A 22,048-nucleotide genomic window follows, 5' to 3' on the forward strand; every position below is an offset into this window, starting at 1 on the left:
ACCTGTCGTCGGAATCAGTTTCCTGGTTCAGTACTTTCCAGTAGATACAAGTTGGCAAATTCTTCTTTCATCACAAGAGGACAAAGCTTTAGGTCTTTCCCCAGTATTCTTTTTACCATAAGTGTCTTTAAATTAAAAAAAAAAAAAAAAAAAAAAATTGTTGACTACAGTCTTTGATCTTTCTATCTTTATCGCAATAGCACAACTACTCATTCCTGTTGAAGACAAAGCTTCGATCTCTCCTCTTTCACGATCAGTTAACTTCTTACCTTTCGCCATCTTCACAAAGATCACCAATACTTCGAAGAAAGGTACGACAAATATGAAAATTGCAGTGTTGTCACAAGCTAGTAGTTGCAGTGGTAATTACACGATTATATTATATTTATTTTTAAAAAATGACTGGTGGCCTTAAAGTTTTTACTCAGGCAGAAATACTAACTTTGTAAATAACCACGTTTCTCACAATTATGTGTTTACAAATTATGTTTATAGCATTTATTTCTTATCAATGAACTTTAATAATTAATATTATTTGAATCCCTTTTATTTCATTTTACATTTTCTCAAAAATATTTACTGGCCTTAAAGTTTTTACTCAGGCTGTACATGTCTCTAAAGTTGCCTCTTTTTAATTTTACACTTCAATTTAGTTATCTTAGGCCCTTGAGCTTCAATTTAGTTATCTTAGCGCATGAAAGTAGTAAAAGTTTAAAAATATGCTAAAATGAGATAAAATAAATATTTAGTATTTTACCAATAGCATTCATAAACTAATGAATTAAGAATGTAAAAACTTTTTATTTATATTACAACGGATACTTACCAGAATGCTACTAACTAGAGCTACTTCAAATGCTGTTGGCACCACATTAAAAACTAATGCAGATAGGACAAAATTTATTCCCCTGCAACAATAATAATAATAGCTATAAAATTTTAGTAAGAAACAAAAACATAGTTGAGATTAAAAGGACAGATATAACTTCATACATTATGCAGAAAGAGAAAACACAGAGAAATATAAAATATATATATAGATATAATAAAATTTCATATATATTTTCGATTTTGGGGATAAAACATATGATACTTACATATTATCTCATCAACCATGAAACTGTAACTAAGCAGCTCGATTCAGCACCTATTACGGATAGCGTAATATAATAACACACTCACATCATCTGTAATTTCGTTTGATGTAACCTCGATTGATTCTTGATAAGCCATATTTTGTTTTGATGAGCAAGGATATAAATTAACTGTTACTGCTGCATTGATTCCTTGCATTTTGAAAAAAAAAAGGTCTAAAATTTAATATCTGACTTTTACACAACAGCCCAAGCAATGGATTATTTTCAAAGTTATAGGATGCTACCATCACAAAAAGTGTGTGCATATGGATACTATATGATTAGCTGAATATGTCTGACAAAATAGTAATAGACTAAAGCAAGTACTTGCAGGAAGGTTTTATTCATAGCATTCTAAACAGAATTTCTAGTAAAATCAGAAGGCCTAACAAAATAGTAGAAATTGGCTAAAGCATAAAAATGAAGATGCATCAGTTCCTTGAGATCCCCGCAGGAACGACTGGCACAACTTTGACGGGATCACCACAAACGTCCACAGTCAATGGGATAATACATAAGTACCAAAAGTATGCAAAAAATAAGTTTATTATCAATATTTACGTTTTATTAAAAATTTGAAATAAACAAAACAATTTTTGTTTCATGACAGTGTTGTCTAGTCAAATTAAGTAATAAAATTCCAGATTTAAGCTACACATATTCAACAGTAACTGTTTATTTTAATTAATTTTTAAGAGCTTATCTGCTGAGTTACTTATTTATTATAAATCCTACTTCTGTTAAACAGTATCTTTAATATTAGTTTCCTTTAGTTTACAAAAATAAAAGTCAGATATTCAGCTTTTAGTTTTAGCTTTGAAGGTTTTGCCCTTTGAAAGAAACATGCTTCTTAGGTAACTTTTCAATATTCCTTGAATTTAAAAATACAAATTATTGATTTATCAGTTTGAATTATATACTGGACATAGAAAAATTTTCCTAAACTTATATTTGTTAATGTATGACAATTAGTTCAAAAATTATTTCCAAATAAGTTTATATTTTCATTAGAAATGGCAATCATTTTTTCATGCTTCTGAAATCAAACATTGATGCTCCTTTCAAGTTACACGGAGAGTTACTTAGCAGGTGTTATATGGGATTTTACGCCTCTCTTCTGGTCTATCTTGAAAAGAGATTTCAGGGCAAAAATAGTAAGATTTTTTTTTTTTTTTTTTTAATGGTTGTTGTTAAAAATGAAAAAGGTTGAAATGAAGGACGGGAAAAATACAAATTTTCGTATTTTTGGTTCTTTATATGAGTGCTGAAATTTCTCACCTCTTTCAGGAGTTATCTGGAATGTAGCAGCTTCCACCTTTTAAAAGCATTGCACATGTTCAAGAGAGAAAATTTTCAACTAATTTGTGAAGCTAATCTTTGCTTCTCTGAAGCGTACTTATTGTATTAGGTGCAGCTAGGGGTGTACTTAACCCTATTACATTATGATGGTGGCACTGACCAACTATCAAATGAGTTTATCCTGTTAATAATACCGATCTCTCACAGTCGATCATGGCTTCAAGGGATGTCTTCTAAAAGATCAGATTCCCAAGATGGCATTTTTTTCCTCCTGCTTCATCGTCCATCATTTCGGTTTTATGTCTGAGCTTCAGCAATGTCCCACCTATGATTTGTCATTGGCCCATGAACTGTGAGCCCATTGCAGCTGCCTTCTAAAAACATACCAGATGAGTAGAGGTCCTCTTCAGCAGAAGAATTTCCAGTCCATCAGGTGCATGCCCATCTGAAGCTATGGATGGCTTTTTACCTGGATAAGATTGCTTAAATACCTCATCAACATAGCTTGCAGAAGAGTACGTTCTACAATTTTTCATGAACTTCCTGTCAATTATTTAAAAACACTAAATTTCTCATCATGTATCAGATCAGGTTTCCTTAAATCCTTAAATTGATGTTCAATATGCTCTATCATTGTAAATAGCTTGCAAAAAGTTGTACGAAGTTCAGAAAATTAAAGTATGTCATTGTTGAAAAATACAGTTTTTTGTGTGTTAGTTAAGTGATAGTTTTCATGCCAGGAGGTTTTCTTTTAGTAATGTGTTTCAAATTATGCAATTAGACAATAATTTAGTTTGATTAAATGAAATGAGTTGTTTTTATTTGTTTCCAGCTACCAAACACTCTTACTAACCAGGAATATTGCTAAATGTCATTACCAGTTTTTTTCTTTTTCTTTTTTTTTAGTTATTGTTATTACACAATGCAATGTCCATTGGTTTATTTGAATACTGAATTTTTACATATTTTAAGGGTTTACAAGAACCACTATACAACAACCGCTTAAAAATGCCATAGCGAAAAATATAATAGAGAATTATAAAATTTTGTACATCTATAGAATTTTTTTTTTGAAAACAATGAAATAACAATTATATTGGCAAAGCAAATAAAAAAAATTAAAACTAAACTGACAATTTTATAACACATACTGCTGCATTTTTTAAATTCTTCATTATTTATTAATGAAAAGTTGGCATACATAAAATGGTTTTGAATAATTTTTAATGGTAAAATTTTACAATGGAATTGTTCAATATTTGAACAAAGTTTAAATTTTAATATGAGAAGAAAAAAATTTGAAAAATCTAGTAAAGAATATCAAACAGATTCCCAAATCTACGTTTTTCACTGAGTTATGCTTACACTTCAAAGAATTAAATGCTAAATTGCAGGATATTATTTGCTATATTTATTCAAAGCATTTAAATTTAACATTAAAATTTGGAAATGGAGGAAGATAGTTTTGTGGAAAGACTCATCTTTTGCAATGAAGCCACCTTCTATGTAACTGGCAGGATGAACAAACACAATATCCGTGTACCTAAGGAAGCGAGAAACCACATACACAGATACAGCATCAATGTAACTCTGCAAACATGAATATTTTACATGTGGTGACTTGCAAGAAAGTGCACAGTCAATTTTTCTTCGAACAAAAAATTTTGACCAATGACTAATTTTAAGACATGTTTAGAAAAGCAGTGGTTAACCAAGCTGAACACCAGTTCTGATGACTACATTTTGCAGCTAGATGATGATTCGCCCCATTTTCACAGGAATGTGCAAAATCTCTTAACCACATTCTTCATCAATGCTGGATTGGACGTGCTGCAACAGCAGCAACCTTCTGCCTTGGCCACTCATTTGCCAGATTTAAAACCATGTGATTTTCTTTTGGGGTTTGCTAGATCCAGTTTATGTACTGCCAATGTCGGTGTCCCTTAAGGAAGTTTGCGATCATTGCAAACCATCATGGCGGACATGCTACATTGAGTATGGGAAAAATGTGATTACCATGTAGATGTGTGTCGTGTGACCAAGGGCTCACATATTAAGAATTGTGATTAATGCATCAAAATCCACCACAGTTGCCACTGCTTATGCCATAAGGTTTGGCCATATAAAATAATACATTGATTTATTATTAACTTTTAAAACCCAACCACTCATTTATAAACACCCTAAATATAATTTATACTAAAGAAATGTAATTCTGCAATATTAATATGTCCATTCTTTTTTAAGTACAGAAGCAAATGAGCTTAATGAATTTAAATTTCAAAATCAGCTCCTAGAATACTTTGAAGTGGCAAAATTTTTATGCACTATGATGTTAACCATTTTTGGACTTAGAGATTTTTTAGAAAATCTGTATCCTGACATTTTAAAATCGTCTTTATAATTTCCTCTATGACCACACATAATACTTTTAAGGCATGATGAAAACTGAGATAAAATCAAGATTACATTAAACATTCAGACATTCAATCTACTAAAACAATGCTTTGGTTCACTAACAGATCATCTCCCGACCAATGACGACATTCCCCTAACTTGCTAATGCCATCTAGATCAGCGGTCACTAACCGGTGGTCCATGATAACTTTTTGCTGGTCCACAGAAAAATTGGAACATTATTTATATTTTTACAAAGATTCAGGTTAAAAAATGATGAATAAGAAAACCTATTATGGAATATGGATTATACTTTTTTTTTTTTTTTTTTAAATTTTAGCTACTACTTTTAGCAAAATTCCTTCTGAATTTAGCAACTTTTTACCTACTTTTGCAGGTGTATCTAGGAACATTTGAAAGTGAGAGTTGGCATCTATGGATATGCTTCTGTTATCTATATTAATGGGAAATGGAATTCTCTTTCCTTTTGAATTATAAACATATGCTATTATAGTCATTATTAACAGAGTTTTTGTCCATGTCAATAGGCAACTTCATGGATTTTTATGAGAATCATTTGCATTCTTGTTTATAAATGCATCACTGGAAGTTCCTGTTTTTGTTTTGTGACTGTTGATCGATGGCGCCATTGCTGAGTAAGCAGTAATTATTAAGTTTACAATAATTATAAATTGGCGGCATAACTCTATCAATTTATTGATACTGCTTTGCTTTTGCAGATTTGTTCTTGCTTTTTATGAAATTCCTTTTCAGTGATATGGAAATTTCTGTACAAGAAGGTAAGATAGTTTGCACTTTTCACGTAATTTTTCAATGTGGATGAAATATGTGTAGTTTGCTGATTATTACTGTATAAATGTACTTACCTTTTTTTAAATTCATATTTGTGATCCGCCAAATATAAAATTATATATGTAGTGGTCCATGAAGTTCTAAGGGTTAACAACTGCTGATCTAGATGACCTCATCAACATGGCCGTAGTTTGACAGAAAGAGATATCTTTTATACTCCATCTAGATAGCCAACAGTTTGTGATATCACTAAACTTCCAGCCTTTAGTAGGAAGGCTTCTGTTTAAAGAGGTATTGCATTTACAAAGCCATCTGTTTATGCTTTAAAAAAATCAGAGAATTGCAATGGTACACAAATTTTGATTTATAAAAGTCAATTGTTTATGAAGTATAACTTTATAGAATGTGAATTTTTGTATTATATAATGATAGGCAAAATGCTATTATTTCCAAAGAAATGCAATTCTTTCTTTTTCATTAGCTGACAAACTCCCCAGTCCTATTATGATTCTTTGAGAGAAAAAAAATATAATCATTACACAAACACAAACACTTATGACTATCAAATTTGAAGGGGAAATCAGTGCTCATCTGCTGCACACATGCACATACCTAGGAAGCCATATAAATATTTTTCCAATATCATGGGCTGCCTATTTTAGTGAAATACTGAGGGGATACTGACGGGGGTACATATAAAATGAAAGTACCCCAAAAAACTTTGCAATTCTTGTATAAGATAATATTTTGCAACCAGAATGCACTGGAATCCAGTTTACTGCAAATATCACTAGAGATTAATCTAGTAAATGTATTTTCGAGTTTTATTTCTCAACCACAATTTTCCTAATTTACCCTTATTTATTAAATCTTAATAATTACCATGATTTACTAAATACTATAACTTTATCAAATTCTCTAAATTGAACTGTTTTTGTGTTATGTTTTACTAACTTTGTCAGTTATTATCTGTTTCTGTTCCATTTGTAGCTCCACCAGTGGTCAAATATTTTAAAATAGCTGATTACTAGTAATTACACCTGGTTTTTTCTTGGATCATAAATTTAAACTGATTGTTATTAAATATCATTTTTAACTAAAATTATTTGGATTTATTTGCATTGCTATTTCTCACAACTACAATTTCTGACTGAGGCCAACATGGTGCAGGCTGAGTTATTGTTGTTATTATTATTATTATTATTATTATTATTATTATTATTTTCTGAACATGTGAATGGAAGCTGGGGTTAAATTATTGGATCATGGTTCCATAAACTGATTTTCTGCACAGGCTGTGAATAGGAGTTACAATGAGAAAAGAGCAGTTCAAATTACAATGAAAAAAGAGCAATTCAACTCCTCACTTGGCTTTAGTTTAACCAGACAAGAGAAAGAGCTACAGGGTGTTAAAGGAGTGGGAAGAAAAATTACTGACATCTTTGCTTTACTTTCGCTTTTGTGAAAGATACAATGGATAGATAAATTAACATTTAGAATAACAGGGCATCAAGAGAGTTCCTTTCATGCTGCAATTAAAATAGAAGGATTGAATTTTCCTTCCTGTGTTACGACCTCCTTGTTTTCAGAAGATAAGAAGAGCTGAATTTTTGTTCATATGGGTGTTTGGTGACTCATGGCTGCAGGGGGCAGGGGTGGTCTAGAGAGCCGTTTGACAGCAGTTTGCTTGGATTGGTTTTGTAAGAACTAAAAATTGTTAAAAAAAAAAAAAAAAAGAGAGAGAGAGAGAGAAAATGGAAAAAGGAAAGAGACTTCATCTGATTAGTGAAGCATAATTATTTTAATTTTTCATTCAGTCTGTAGAATTTGGACAGATGTGGGAATCCAGATTTCTTCAAGGCGTGTATGAAATTAGAATTCAGATTTGGCTAAAACTTCAAAGAGTAAAAATAAAATAGTAAGGAACTGGAGTCAACCTGTGCAAGCAGGCTGGAGCCTGCATTTTCCCCTGCAGAATTAGCTGAAATTTCTTTGCAGCTGTTCTTCAGAAAAATTAGTGTTTATGCTTCATCTCCCATTGTCTGATAAATTTTAAGGGGTTATCTGCAGGTATCCAGCTTCTTATTCATGATGATAATCTGAGAATAATTAATTACGCTGATGGAACCCTTGGATCTTGCCATCTGTGCAGTCCTGAACTCAACTCCCATCGGGTTCTGCAGTGCGGCTCAGCACTTTTCCTTGGGGAAGATATTGGCTAAGAAACCAGGCTGAGAAAAATTAATTACTTAAGAACAGCATATTAGCAAGACTTACTGATAGTAACTGAATGATATGTGATGAAGAAGGCTGACTGCAAATAGACTTGAATTGTCTCTTTTTTTTTTTTTTTTTTTTTTTTTTTTTTTTTTTTTTTTTTCCACTTTCTTTTTTTCTCTCTCTTTATTTTATTTATTTATTACTTTTTTTTACAAAACCAATTCAAGCAAACTGCTGTCAAACAGCTCATCCAAACAACCCTACCCCCATAAGTCACCAAACATCCATATGGATGAAAATTCAGCTCCTCTTATCTTCTGAAAACAAGGAGGTCATAACACAGGGAAGTCAATCCTGCCGTTTTAATCGCAGCCTGGAAGGAACTCTCTCGATGCCCTTTTATTCTAAATATTCATTTATCTATCCATTGTGTCTTTCACAAAAGCGAAAGTAAAGCAAAGATGCCAGTTATTTTTTCTTCCCACCCCCTTAATGAAACATCCTGTAGCTCCTTCTCATGTCTGGTTAAACTAAAGCCAAGTGACAAGGTAAATTTTCTATGAATCTGTGAATCAAAAATTTTCTTGCTTTTTTTTCTTCTTTTGAAGTTTCAGAATTAAGGAAGTTGTTTGAATTCTTCTGTTTCAATGAAAAAACTTGCAGATTCTCTGTTACAGGGAAAACTTAATGGAATGCTACATTAATATCACTGATAATAATTTTAATTAGTTATTTATACATGGCTGTAATTGGAATTGGATGTTTAAGAGTAAATTAAATTAATAATAGTAGGGTAAAAATATCAGTGTCCCTTATGAATGCCTGCTTAAAGATTATAGAAATGTATTTACTAAGGAATTAAGACAATTGTTCAAATTTCAACACACTGAATATGCTTATATAATGTGTGTTATTATCCTTTAAGGAAATTTATAGGAGTAGACTGGCCAGCTTTCTTAAATTATGATAAACTAGAAATAATACATGTGTTTACAGTTTTTAATCTTGTATGTATTATTATTTATTTGTCAACCTTATCACTCCAAATGTTTGAAGAAAACTTGGAAATGATTATCAGAGTTTATTTATAACAACATAATGCAAGCAATTACTACATACAAAGCACTTATTACTTAGATGATTTATTGAGACACTTGGTTATTCGAGGGTGCTGAGAATTTAATTAATTGATTTTTTTTTATTATGTGAATTGGTTACTGAATTATTTTACGCGTGGGGTTTCCTTCCTTGGTATCTTGAGAAGTTTAGTATTTGCATTTCAATGAAATAAGTTTGTAGTTTTCTTTACAGTTTAGGAATTATTGTGTATTGGCCTTCGTATGAGACTCGCATGTTTTCAAGAAAATTGGAAGGTTGTACCATTTTTAAGGACAGAAAGCACTTTTTAAAAATTTTATTGAAAAACACATGTTATTATTTGAACAATTAACTTATTATTAAGAATATTTCTATAATCCTTAAGCAGGGATTCATAAGACATGGCAATACTTTTCCTATTAATATTAATTCAATTTAGTCTTAATTATCCAATTCCAATTATAGATATGTATAAATGACTAATTTGAATTATTATCAATATTAATTTAGCATTACCATTAAGTTTTCCTATAACAGAGAATCTATGTTAGAGTTCTTAACATTACATATTTTCATTTAAAAAGAACAACTAAAACTACTTCCCTGAAACTTCAAAAATGGAAAATAAAGGAACAAATATTTTAACTCAGAGAATGACAGTCCACATATCTGGCAGCCTTCTTCACAGCACACATCCTTCAAATACCATCAATGAGCTTTGCTAATATGCCATTCCTTCTCATGCAATTAATTTTCCCCAGCCTGGATTTTCAGTTATATATCTTCCCCAAGGAAAGTGATGAGCTGCATAAGAGAAACTGATGGAAGTTGAGTTCATAGCCACACAGGTGATAAGATCCCGCATCCATGTTAATTATTCTTAGGTTATTGTCACCAATAAAAAGCTGGGATGACTGCAGATAACTTCTTAAAACTTATCAGAAAATGCAAACTGAAGCAAAGAAATATACTAAAAATATGAAGAATGACAAATAAAAGTTTTCATATATGAATTACTCAAAATATATAAATCTAATTTTAAAAAATTTCGCAATGATAAAAAGATTCAAAATTATTAGTATAAAAATAATAATTTACTATTTTATAAAAAAATTACCTTGTCCCTCTGTCAATAGCCTTTGATAATGCTCCAGTTTGCCGAGATAAATGAAAACTGAGATCTAAATTATGAAGATGCAAAAACACACTTCTTGCAACTCGTCGAATTGAGTTATTTGCTACTTTGGCAAACACAGCATTTCTCAACTCATTAAACAGAGCAGCTCCAGTTCTAGTAGCTCCATCTGAAATGCAATACAAATTAATATAATTTTATGAGTCTCATAGAATAATTTAAGTTTTATGAATGTATTTTAAATATCTAAACTTCTTGTTAAGACATCATGTAGATGTAAGAATACTAGTAAATGATACACTAAGGCCCTAGAATGCTGATACTGAGATCCAAATCAAGGCATTTAAAGTGAATTATGGCACATTAAATGGAAAAAGACAGGGATGAAATGTAAAATGCATCTTAGAGGTACACATTTTTGTTTTAGACATAGTTTTTACAGTAGTTTTCATTTTCCATCTTTCAAGGACTATACACTTTCCTAAAACTTCTGAACTAATGAAATATGAAGGCTATAAAAATAAAATGGATAGAAATGATATTAAGCATGAAATTCGTATTCATGTCCAAAAAATTTAATAATTACAATAAATACACTATAAACTAGAAAAATTCCATATTGTCCTACAAATTTGCGCAACTAAAATGCTTAACAAAATGTATTGTAAACTTTCCAGTAATAATGGGATACATTATACATCTGTTCTGTGAATTACAATATATATTATCCAAATACTTAATTGGAAATCTATGATTTTTCAGTAGAAGAAAAAAATTTCAAATAAGCAAGATCACTAAATTTTTATCCTGGATTCCTTTAAAAATCCTTGCTTTGATCTACATTCAAATCTCAATTAAGTAATGTTCTATAAATTATTGCTTAATTTCATTTGTGAAACAATTGCTTAGAAGCTTTAACCAAATCCTCACCACCGCAACAATCCATTGCTTCACAATACCCTTTTCAAATATCTTTCTGATTTCAGCTTTTTGCTCAACTACTGAAAATGGTTTTAGTACACTGCAAAGTCTTTAATCCAGATGTCCATAATCCAGAATGATCTATAATCCAAACCTCAAAGCTACAAACTTTCTGTGCATACGTTTACGTATGCGCGTTTAATATATAACGGACAATATAAGCTAAGCTAAAATTATCTAATTATCTATTTCAGTTAATGTTGCAGATTGCGTTGTTCCTTAATCTTTTAATTGGATCCGGCTTATTATTTTTTGCAGACTGTTAGAGCAATTTTATAAAAGTAAGCTTGAACTTTCGATTATGTCAAAAAGAATTTCCGATTCTGGAGCTGGCAAAGGATCTACAAAGTGAAAGCGTGTTTCAATGTACCGCTTCCGATAGTGAAGAAAGTGACAGAGAGGTTATTGAAAACCAAAAAATTTCGATTCACAAGTTAGTCGGTATTCTCGACACAGCAATTACATAACTTCAACAGTGGAACTGAACAAGAAATTATGTCTGTTTATAGAATTCAAGAGAAAGTATTAGCACATAAAACGAAGCAACTTAAACAACTTACGTTGAAAGAAATGTTTAATAAAGTAAACAAATAAATATTAAGCTTTTTTTTTTTTTTTTTTTTTTTGTAAATTTTGATACCCTTTAGATCATAATTGCTCTTTATTTCATAAATTGTGGTTTCACATTTTTAATTTTATAATTTCTGCATGCCATCTTACCAGATTTAAATTGATTATCTATAATACAAAAAAACCAATAATCGGGAATCGCCGAAGTCCCGACGAGTCTGGATTAAAGACTTTTGAACTTTTGACTGTATAGACACACTACTACAAATTAGAGAAAGTAAGAAAAACTTTTCTTTGGCAGATAACAAGTAATTTTTTTAAAATATGTAATTTAAATTAACATAACAAAAATTTAAAATTGTTTAAAATTGCATAGATAACAACAAAACAACAACAACAAAAAAAAAAAAAAAATACTGCACTGGTTATCATAAATTAAGGAAAAATCACAATTACTGAAAAAGTTACATGTAGAATTTTATGAAACTTACCCACAATATACAACACATAATAAGGTATCAAGTAACATAAAAAGAAATTACCAGACAATTATGGTAGTATAGAAATTAGCACATGTATAAAATGAACAAATCGAAGAAGTCAGTTTGCTATAGTAAAAGTACCTTCAATATGGAATATAATCACATCTAGAAGCAATACAGCACATTCTGAGATGTGTGATGCTTTCAATTATGCAGTTTATCAGTTCCATAGGAAGCGAGAGCCATTGCTCTTGCAAAGCAGTTGCAAGCGCAGCAAGGCTCTAAGGGGATAGATTGAGAGCAGCTAGACGTCTCCCTAAAGCATCCCAAACGTGCTCGATAGGATTCAAGTCCAGGGATCAAGCTGGCCACTCCATGCGCATTATTGTTTCCTGTTGAAGATAATCATATATGATGTGAGCCCTGTGTGGTCTTGCATTGTCGTTCTGTAACAGGAAAGCATTACCTATTGCCCCTTCATATGGGCGCACATAAGCATCAAGGATGTCATCTCTATAAACATGAGCATTCACGGTTACCCTTGGAAAAACATGGAGGTCTGTGCATCCACCCAAAGAGATGCCCCCTCCCAAACACAGACACTGCCTCTTCCGTATGCATCTCTTTCCCGGATGTTTGACGGATGATAACGGGTTCCAGGTTCTCTCCATATCAAATAACGCCTACTATCAAGTTCTAGACTAAACCTGGACTCATCCATAAAGAGAATAGCCCTCCATTGCTCAGGCATCCAGTGGACATGTTGTCGTGCCCACTGCAAACGGTCCCTGCTATGGCGTGAGTCGAGCGGCACGCAAATGGTTGTTCGTCTCGCATACAGACCACCTTCATGAAGCCTTCTATGCACAGTTGACGTTGACACTAACCTTCTGGTGGCTGCAGCAAGGGAGGATCTAAGAAGAGTCGGAGTAGTGGTTCTATTCCTGAGTGCACATAATGTCAAATATCAGTCATCGGCGCACATCGTAGCAGTTGGCCGTCCTTGGCTGAACCTTCTAGGTGCCGAATCTGTGATTTGAAATTGCCTCCAAAGCCTATGAACCACAGAAGGACTCCCATTTAGCCACCTGACCACTTCTGTTTGACTTGGTCCTGCCTCTAGTCTCCCAATGGCTTTCTATCGTAGTTCTGCAGGCAAATGATGCCTGGAGATCATTGTTAAGAATCGGCTATCTCAGATTTCTGATGTCACTATCACAGTGAAATATGTGGGCTTGCTCTCAAACATGGACTTTTATGCTCCTCGCAGATGACGGATTCCGAGTGCAGCGCCACTAATTTGCATATTGGAGTTTTACTCATCCACTCTTACTTGGCAACATATTCAAATTTCACACGGTTTGGTTTTTTTGAGGGAGTTATCGCTATTTTTGTGATTTTTCCTTAATTTATGATAACCAGTGTATAAGAAAATATTGCTTTCAGTTTTATAGTAAATTAGATAGTTCTTTCAAACCAATAAACATTTCTTAGCATGCACTCATACTATGGTCTAATTGTTTTAAGTGGCACAATTTTATTACCAGGCAATTGCACAGCATTAAACCACAATTTGAGAAACAATGTCCATGAGAACAAGAATTCAATTTATTCAGTTTTCATGCCCCCTTTACCAGTCATCAACATAATTTAAAATGAACCAAATATCAGTGAACTAAATGATATCATACAACACAATTAAAAAGGTTTTCATATTGGTCAATTTTTTTTTTTTTTTTTTTCAGAAACTTCAAAAGGTATGGCATTTTGTTTCTCATTTATGATATAAACATGGAATAATAAAATAATAAAATTTTTTGCAGTAAAAACATATCTTATTGATTGTAAATAATGGTAAAAAATACACATAGCACAGTGGTAGAATTCCTGTTTGAAGCATACATTCATTTTGAGCACAAATCAAATAAGCACAGAGTTATTTTTCCCTAAAAGTATGAGCAAGATTATTCTTATATCATTTAAATAGATAAGAACATGAAACATTTTATTTCACATATTTAAATGATGCATTTCCATTTTATAGAACTTAACATTTCTGTTCCTTAATTCCCTCAGCGTTATGGACATAAAATTCCATATAGAATGCTGGCTTTCTTATTCATGCGACATGAAAATTTCTGCCAGCATTTAATGTATCCGACTTCATTTTGAATGGTCATTAGAAGAAAAGGAATCTAGGTACACAGTGAGAGAGTCATTTAATTATAATCATGAAAATACCATTTATTCATGACATTTTGATGAATTTTGAAATTTCAGGGCTAAATCCGTAACATTCGGAGGTTTAAAGAGGAGGGATACCATGCCCATCTCCTTTCAAATGCAATTTTCCTGTAAACCATCATTAATAAAATGCAGTTTTTTTGTTTCAATTTAGAAACAGCATTTGATTTTCACTTAATACTTCACTTTCACTTAATTCGATTTTTGCTTAACTTCATTTTCATTGAAATTCTAATTCTACATTAATAAGTTTTACATCTAATAAACCAAGTAACCAAACTATACTTACAACCAATGATAATGGCCATAGCCATAGTCATTATAGTGGAAGGAGCTGTTTCTAAATTCAAATTTGCACCAGTATGTAAATTAAGATAATCAACTGCATACTTGAACAGAAATGGTACTTCTATATTCAAAAGCTAAAGACATATAAAAAGAATATATTTATAGCAAATTTAATTTTATACATTTATTCAAATTTAATAAAATATTTTTTTACTGGAATAACACACAAATACCAGTACAGCAATTAGAAGCTTCTGCTTTAATTTAAAATAAAATTAATAAACATGCAGCAGACTTCTGAAATATGTGCATCTGTGCAAATCCACTTACACACATAATTTTTTTCAATAGTACAGGTTAAATGTCACATCAATTTGAAAAAACAGGCAGAAAACAATGCAACCTTTAAATGTCAGAAAACTTAGAAAAGGAAAGTTTTCCATCCAATAATAAATGGAAATCCATCTGTTTATCATTTACGGAACTTGTGAATAATCCCATTGCCCATAAAAGTTGTTCCCGCCAAATGCCCTAGTGAAATTCTAAAGAAACTGATACTTTTTTTATTTAATAAACAACCAGTATTCCACCTGCTTCCTAAAAAGATTTCAATGATTTCTATTATTTTGTTAACCTTCCTCAATTTTACCAGATGCTCTATTTTATATGCAATAAGTACAAACTTCCCACAGGTTGTTACTCCCATCTATTAGTGTTTTATTAGCTATATTCAGTTAACTATATCCCTTAAGATACACTTTTCTTGATGGTAGAATACCATTACTTTTAAAATAATTCACTGCTTGCTGTTAGGAAGAAGGCAAATCCCAAATTTTAATACCTTCCCCCCCAAAAAAAAATTTCAAGGAAAAATACAGCAATAACAGTTAGTCCTTGTTCAAAAAACAGCATGGCTTATTGAGAATCAATCGAGGTTGCAACAAATGAAAGTGCAGATGCTAAAAGTATGTTGCCAAATCATGCTTGTACATAACTGGTGCTAAATTATACTGCTTTTAGACTCTTTCCTGGCCAACAATATAATACATTTATTGTAAAAATAAAATTCATTTATGAACTGTTTATACTGTTTTTGGAAATTACTTGGCCAATGCTGTACCCTTAATTTTAATACTAGGTGGGGTTTCTCCATTGTAAAGACCATATCAGCATAAAACTTTAAATTAGGTAAAAAAAGTAACTTTAATTTGGCATAGGTAATTTCAAGAATCCCCCCCTTGCTTAGAAGGAAAACAAGAAATTTTGCACACAATTTTTTTTTTTTTGTTTTGTTTTTTTGTTTTGTTTTTGTTTCTGAAGAATGACTTGTGCCTGATCACCTTTAACACTGATTATTCAAAATCGGTGCAAAACTATGTTTGCTTTCTTACTTAGTTATAAATTGACTAAGATTGAAACCAAGATGTATGGTGACTAATTCCTTACTTGGCAAGATTTCTCTGTCATTTAACAGTTTTTATAATTTGACCTTATTTCACAATTTATTAAAAGCTTTTATTTGATAATTTTATTTCAATTCAAAGAAACTTTATATTATAATATTTTGATTATGTCAACTGAATTTTTTATCAGAATAAGCGATGTATTTTCCATGTTTTTGGTATAAAAATGTGCAAAATTTTGGCAATTCGATAATATTTGAATGATAACATTAACCAGCATCTACTGTAAATCTGATATAAAAAGTTGAAATGTGCACAATGCCAGCTAATTTGCAAAAGTACAAATGACAATGAGAGAAATGTAAACAAGAATCAAAATGAATCAATCATACTTGCTTGAAATTAATTGTAGCATATATGCCCCTAGTGAAATAAATTTCATGGCTGCTTCTGTTGCTGATTTTTCAACGAGTTTGGGTTCTGTTGCCGATTTTGCAGCGAGTTCAACTTTGCTCTAAGATCACTTCAACTAAACAACTTTTCAGTGTAACATACTGAGCTCTGTAGTGAAACTTTACCTCTTGTTGTTGTTGTTATTGGTTACTTTTCATTATGTTTAGTATGATGCTGGAAAACTTATGACATAATTATCATCATATTAAGTGATTCTGATTATTCTAGAATTGATCCTAAGAAACACAGAAGTCAGGACATGTCAGAAAATATATATATTCTGTAGATTTTTTTTTTTTTTTTTTTTTTTTTTACGGTAGTAAGGTTTTCAGTATTTTACCATGAATATCAATATAATACTATATTTTGTAAAGGTTTTATGATGAATAGATTGATCTATTGATGTATAAACTAAATTATAGCAAAACAATCACATCGACCACATTTATTTTCAACTAATATCCTTGCACACAAGATCCGATCCACTAATTAGAATGCAAAGCTAGTCCCAGAACATAACAAATGTAACCTGCTTACAGTTGTAATGTAATATAGAGAGTTATGTCATCTTGTAAACTATGACAGAAATTATACTAATAAACATAATGGTCACTAAAGATGTTTTTTTTCTGTCTTAAAATAATTGTCCTTCCTTAAGTTTATTTTATTGCAAGAATACAAAAAATGCTAGACATATTCATGTTAATTCAAGTATTTATTTAGATGGTAAGACTTCTGATGAACTATAAATTTTTAAATTTTGAGGAAGTTAAAAGCTAAATGTGAATCTACAACTGCACAGGACATTTTCAATCATCAAGTAATTCAAAGGTAAATTTATATATAAAAGTTCCTGCTTAAGTTTCCTTCTGTCAACATAACAAATATAAATATGATTAACTTTATAAAAGTTTTAAAATGGATAAATTTTTTGTCCTGTAATATAAAAACATCATTTGAAGATAAAATATCATAGAAATGTATCTAAATTCATTATTTTATTGCCAAGATTTTTAGTAATCAATAAAAGATGCTGGAAAATATTTCATTTCATGAAATGTATACATATAAAATTGTATAAGGTAATGGGAGATGTGGGAAAGAAAGAAAACTTATTATGCAAAAAGAGGACAGAATGGCTGCCTGTTCAGATAGGTTCCTGTATTACTGTATAAAAAATGTCAGAGTATCAGTTTTCTTTTAATGACTGAACTATGCTTTAAATTATAAATTACTGCTATAGAAAAGGCTTTTTTTTTTTTTTTTTTTTTTTTTTTTTTTTAATAATCACAGTACCATGACTTATATTCATGGCAGTATTAGTTTCCTTAAAGACACAGACAGCCAGAAAGAAGTACAGCGGGCACTAAAACATCACCATTGGCAAAACTGGTATATTGTCCCACTGCACTAACCATCCATGGAAGTGCACCCTTACGGAGCACGCTAATGCCATGCTCAGGCATCTGTTTACACTGCAGCATTCATAATGGTTACATATTAATTGTGCATAATTTGCAATACAGACAATAAGATATACTTTACATGGGTACTTTGCAGTTGCATGGATAAATACAATAAGTTATTTACAGATGTATATACATATTTCTTTTGTGTTTCAGTTTGGAGCTCTGTTGGTAGGGGGGAGTGATTATGGTATGTGGTTTGTTTGGTTTTTTGTTACACAGTTCGTAGTTTATAAGTTCATTCATAGTAAATTCACAAAAATAAGAGTAAAAAACATCCTCCATAGTGCCGGTATCCTCTGACGTTCGACCATACGCATTTCTTTCCTACACACAGGACACTTATAATGGCTATTAAGTAAACCTTCATTTTCACACTACTACAGTTCATAGTTCAACACACAGTTTATGAATTCATTTCAGGTAAATAGTGTTGAGTATGTAGTGGTGTATCTGCCACACATTGCACAGTATGAAATAGTTCATGCCAGGGTTCTCTCAATAAATGGAGATATTTAAGTGTATTTTTTAAAGGCACTCCTGTGTAGTATGAGGGTAAGAGTGGATACTGTTGCATTTTCTGAACTTACAGGATTATTTTGGGTTGCATGCTATGGATGACACAGGTCCAGTCCTTGGCGGTGTAGGAAATCGCCTTAAATGTACTCTGCACTGGCTTACAATTTGGTAACTGGTTATATAATACTCTAAATCATTAAAAAAGAATATAGCGTGCGAGCACATTAACTCTTCTAACGCAGAGCTGAGTCAAACTTTTCTTATTAAAAGTATAATGTATAGAAAAAACTCTTCTCTTGAATTATAATCATCAAAACTAATTCAGTTTAGAAAATGATTCTGCATTCTAACTCAATAAAAAACAACAGTGCAAATGCTTAAAATAATTCCAATAAAGCAATAATGATACAAGTTTAGAAAACTCATAATTTCCTCAATCATAAAAACAGGATTATTCAAATAATGTTTTTCCTCTATTCTTTCTCTCTGATAAATTTAAAATGAACAATGATTTAAATCTTGTTTTTTCCTGAGTGTAACAACTAGATATTTTATTAGCTCCCTTGAGTATATCTAACTAGCACAGAACATCTTCACAGAAGACTTTTGTTAGGAACTGGCTCACTTTTACATTGCATATGGTTAAAAACATGAAAACTCTCATGTACCTAGCCCATTCATTCCCTAGTAATTGAACTAAAATTATAACTATAATTTATTTAACTGGCTATTGAAGGTATTCATTTAACAGAGAAGTACAGACTGGCTTTAACATTAATATTGCTAGTACTGCGACAGCATACCTGTGCTGGATTACTTCTTTATTTAATATAAAATTCTTACAAATACTATGGATATCTCTATGAAGTTTTTGTTTTCTGACAGGTTTATGCTATACAAAATAGTTCACAAAAAAGTCATGTGGTCATGCGTTTTATACATGTACATGTCAGCTACTCTTAGAAATCTTCATGCTCAGCCACTAGAATCAAATACAAAATAAAATATTAGTGCTCAGATGTCTTTTTTGTTTAAATGTAATACTCTTTTCTAGTTAATTTTAATGTATTTTCTTCCTGTTTAGCTTTAGGATATCTCATTAAAGGGACAGATTTTTTTTTAAGCAATATAATATTTCAAATGAGATAAAGTTTTATCTTTAAAGCAGTATCATAAAATTTGCAATAATGTTTTTGACCAAAGCTTAACTAGCGTTGACTGTTCACTTAAATTCTCAAACTTTTAGATCTTAATGACCAATGTGTTGAATTTGAAAATTTCCTTTAGCATATAAATTAATTTATTTGAAAAAATATGTTTACAGGTGCCCATTGGCGAAAATTGGCGATTTTTGGTGGTACATGGATACAGAGTTTGTGCAGTTCTTTGACTTGTTATTCTGGCTTTGTGTAGCAGCGATTTTTAAGCTAAAAAAAATCGCCACTACACAAAGACAAAATAACAAGCCAAAGAATTGCAGAAACTCAGTATCCATGTCCACACCAACCTATTTTCACTTAAATAAAAATAAGAGAATTGTAGAAACTTGGCACTGTGCATTCCTTTATCCATGTACACATCGACCTATTTTCACTTAAAAAAAATCTGAGAATTGAACAAACTTGGCACTGTGCACTCCCTTGACTTTGTCCATGTTCACATCAGTCTATATTCACTTAAAAAGTCAAAGGAGCAGCCACCAAAAATATATATAATCTCAGTAAGTTACATTTTAAATCAAACAATGAAATAACATAAAAAAAGAAATTTATCTTTGCACTACAGAGAGGAAATATCCAATCAACTTATTTACGAATTTCTCTGTCTTCAATCAAACAAAATTCCTTAAATTAAAACAAAGGTTCCTAAAATTATCTGAACTAGAATCCATATATTGGTGTTGCCACATAAATTCACAAAAATAAGAGTAAAAAACATCCTCCATAGTGCCGGTATCCTCTGACGTTCGACCATACGCATTTCTTTCCTACACACAGGACACTTATAATGGCTATTAAGTAAACCTTCATTTTCACACTACTCAATTAATGCTCTTTTCCTTTTCGTTCCAAATCGTACATAAACTTCAAATTAATCTTACCACATTCAGTCAGTCGACCATCTAAACCAAAAAACAAGTAACGTACTTCCTAACCAACACACACCAAATGCCCTTACAAGTTTTTTCCCATCATTCAAAATGTACTGCAATCACGCAACTGATTACATCATAATACGGTTTCCATAACATTCGACTACTCAGGTTACCATAAATGAAACAGCAACTTGCCGATAAATTAAACAACTTTGCGATAATACAAAGGGCAGCCTTCAATCTACTCTAACCAATCTATTTTCAATTTAATCAGTAAGAAAGGTAAGTATGATTTCTCTACATAAATATTTTTTTCTATTATTAAATAATACAAAGAATTTTTTATCATACAGAAATTACATGAATTGAATTAAATGAAAAAATTTAAAATAAGAGACGAAATTCCAAAAGCAAAACTATAAAAATCAAAATTTATTAACTGTAAGGATATTTCTAAGCAGAATTATATTGCTTAAGAATCAGGGCTTAATTTCTAAGATTAGAAGTGCCCGAGCCCTATGGAAGTCCGTCAGCAGAGAGGAACAAGAGTAAATAGATAAATAAAATCACTATTAAACTCATTAATAATTCTAAAATTAAATAGTTAATTATTATCAAATTAATTAATAGATATTTAATTAATGTTTATAAAATGTCATTTAATCAATAATTATTATATGATTAATTATAATTTAATTCATAATTATTAAATAATTATTATTTATTGAAATAATTAAAAACTGAAGTAATTAACTAATTAAAATTACCATAATTTCCGGAAGAAAGGCAGCATCAGTGTAAACGGCGCACTCGAGAAAAATGGCTGGGAAAAAATTTTAATTACACAGAAACGCCGCCGTGGGCCATATAGATGCAAAAATCTCAACCTAAGTCCTGATATATGACATATCAGTTAAGAATAATGCATGAAATGAAACCATAACTTAAAATAAAAAGGTAAGAAATGTTGAAAATATACGTTTATGTGTATACTTATATTTACCCACTAAAGAAGTCCATCAATGTAACAATGCTTGTATTTACGTTTACAAATACTATAAAAAATGTTGCAACAACAAGATATTAAATTTGGATGACAAAAGGAAATTTTAAATTTTACTTACAAAAGGAATTACAGCAAACTATACATCATATGAAGCCATCAAAATCTGATTCTTCACTATCTGAATTAAAAAGATTTAGTAAATCCTATTCTAAGTCTTCCAGATCGTCACATTCATCCTCTTGGTTTACAGTCTCTTTATCTAAGGATATAATTTCAGCTTCTTTGAACCCTGCTATTATTGACGATGTTTTTACCGTTTTCACGCACTTCCTACCCACTTTGCAACTTCTTCATAAGATGCTCTATGCATTTTACCTCTTTTGGTATATGTATGCAATCCTTCACTCATCCAACACTCCCACCGCTTTCGGACTTCAGCTTTG

General features: G+C 31.1%; 1 protein-coding gene across 1 annotated transcript in view; it reads right to left on the reverse strand.

The window, feature by feature from the left end:
- ABCB7 (ATP binding cassette subfamily B member 7) overlaps positions 1–22,048 on the reverse strand; it is a 64,464-nt gene that overhangs the window by 38,590 nt on the left and 3,826 nt on the right. The window contains exons 4-6 of the mRNA XM_085814124.1: positions 14,665–14,797; positions 10,081–10,267; positions 827–908 (exon numbers count right to left, since the gene is read on the reverse strand). Coding sequence (XP_085670250.1) covers positions 827–908; positions 10,081–10,267; positions 14,665–14,797 — 402 coding nt within the window. The remainder of the gene's footprint in view (positions 1–826; positions 909–10,080; positions 10,268–14,664; positions 14,798–22,048) is intronic.

The sequence above is a fragment of the Stegodyphus dumicola genome, chromosome 3 (assembly GCF_044657685.1).
Source record: "Stegodyphus dumicola isolate Sdum_Otavi_A_Nest chromosome 3, ASM4465768v1".
Classification (NCBI taxonomy): Eukaryota; Metazoa; Arthropoda; class Arachnida; order Araneae; family Eresidae; genus Stegodyphus; species Stegodyphus dumicola.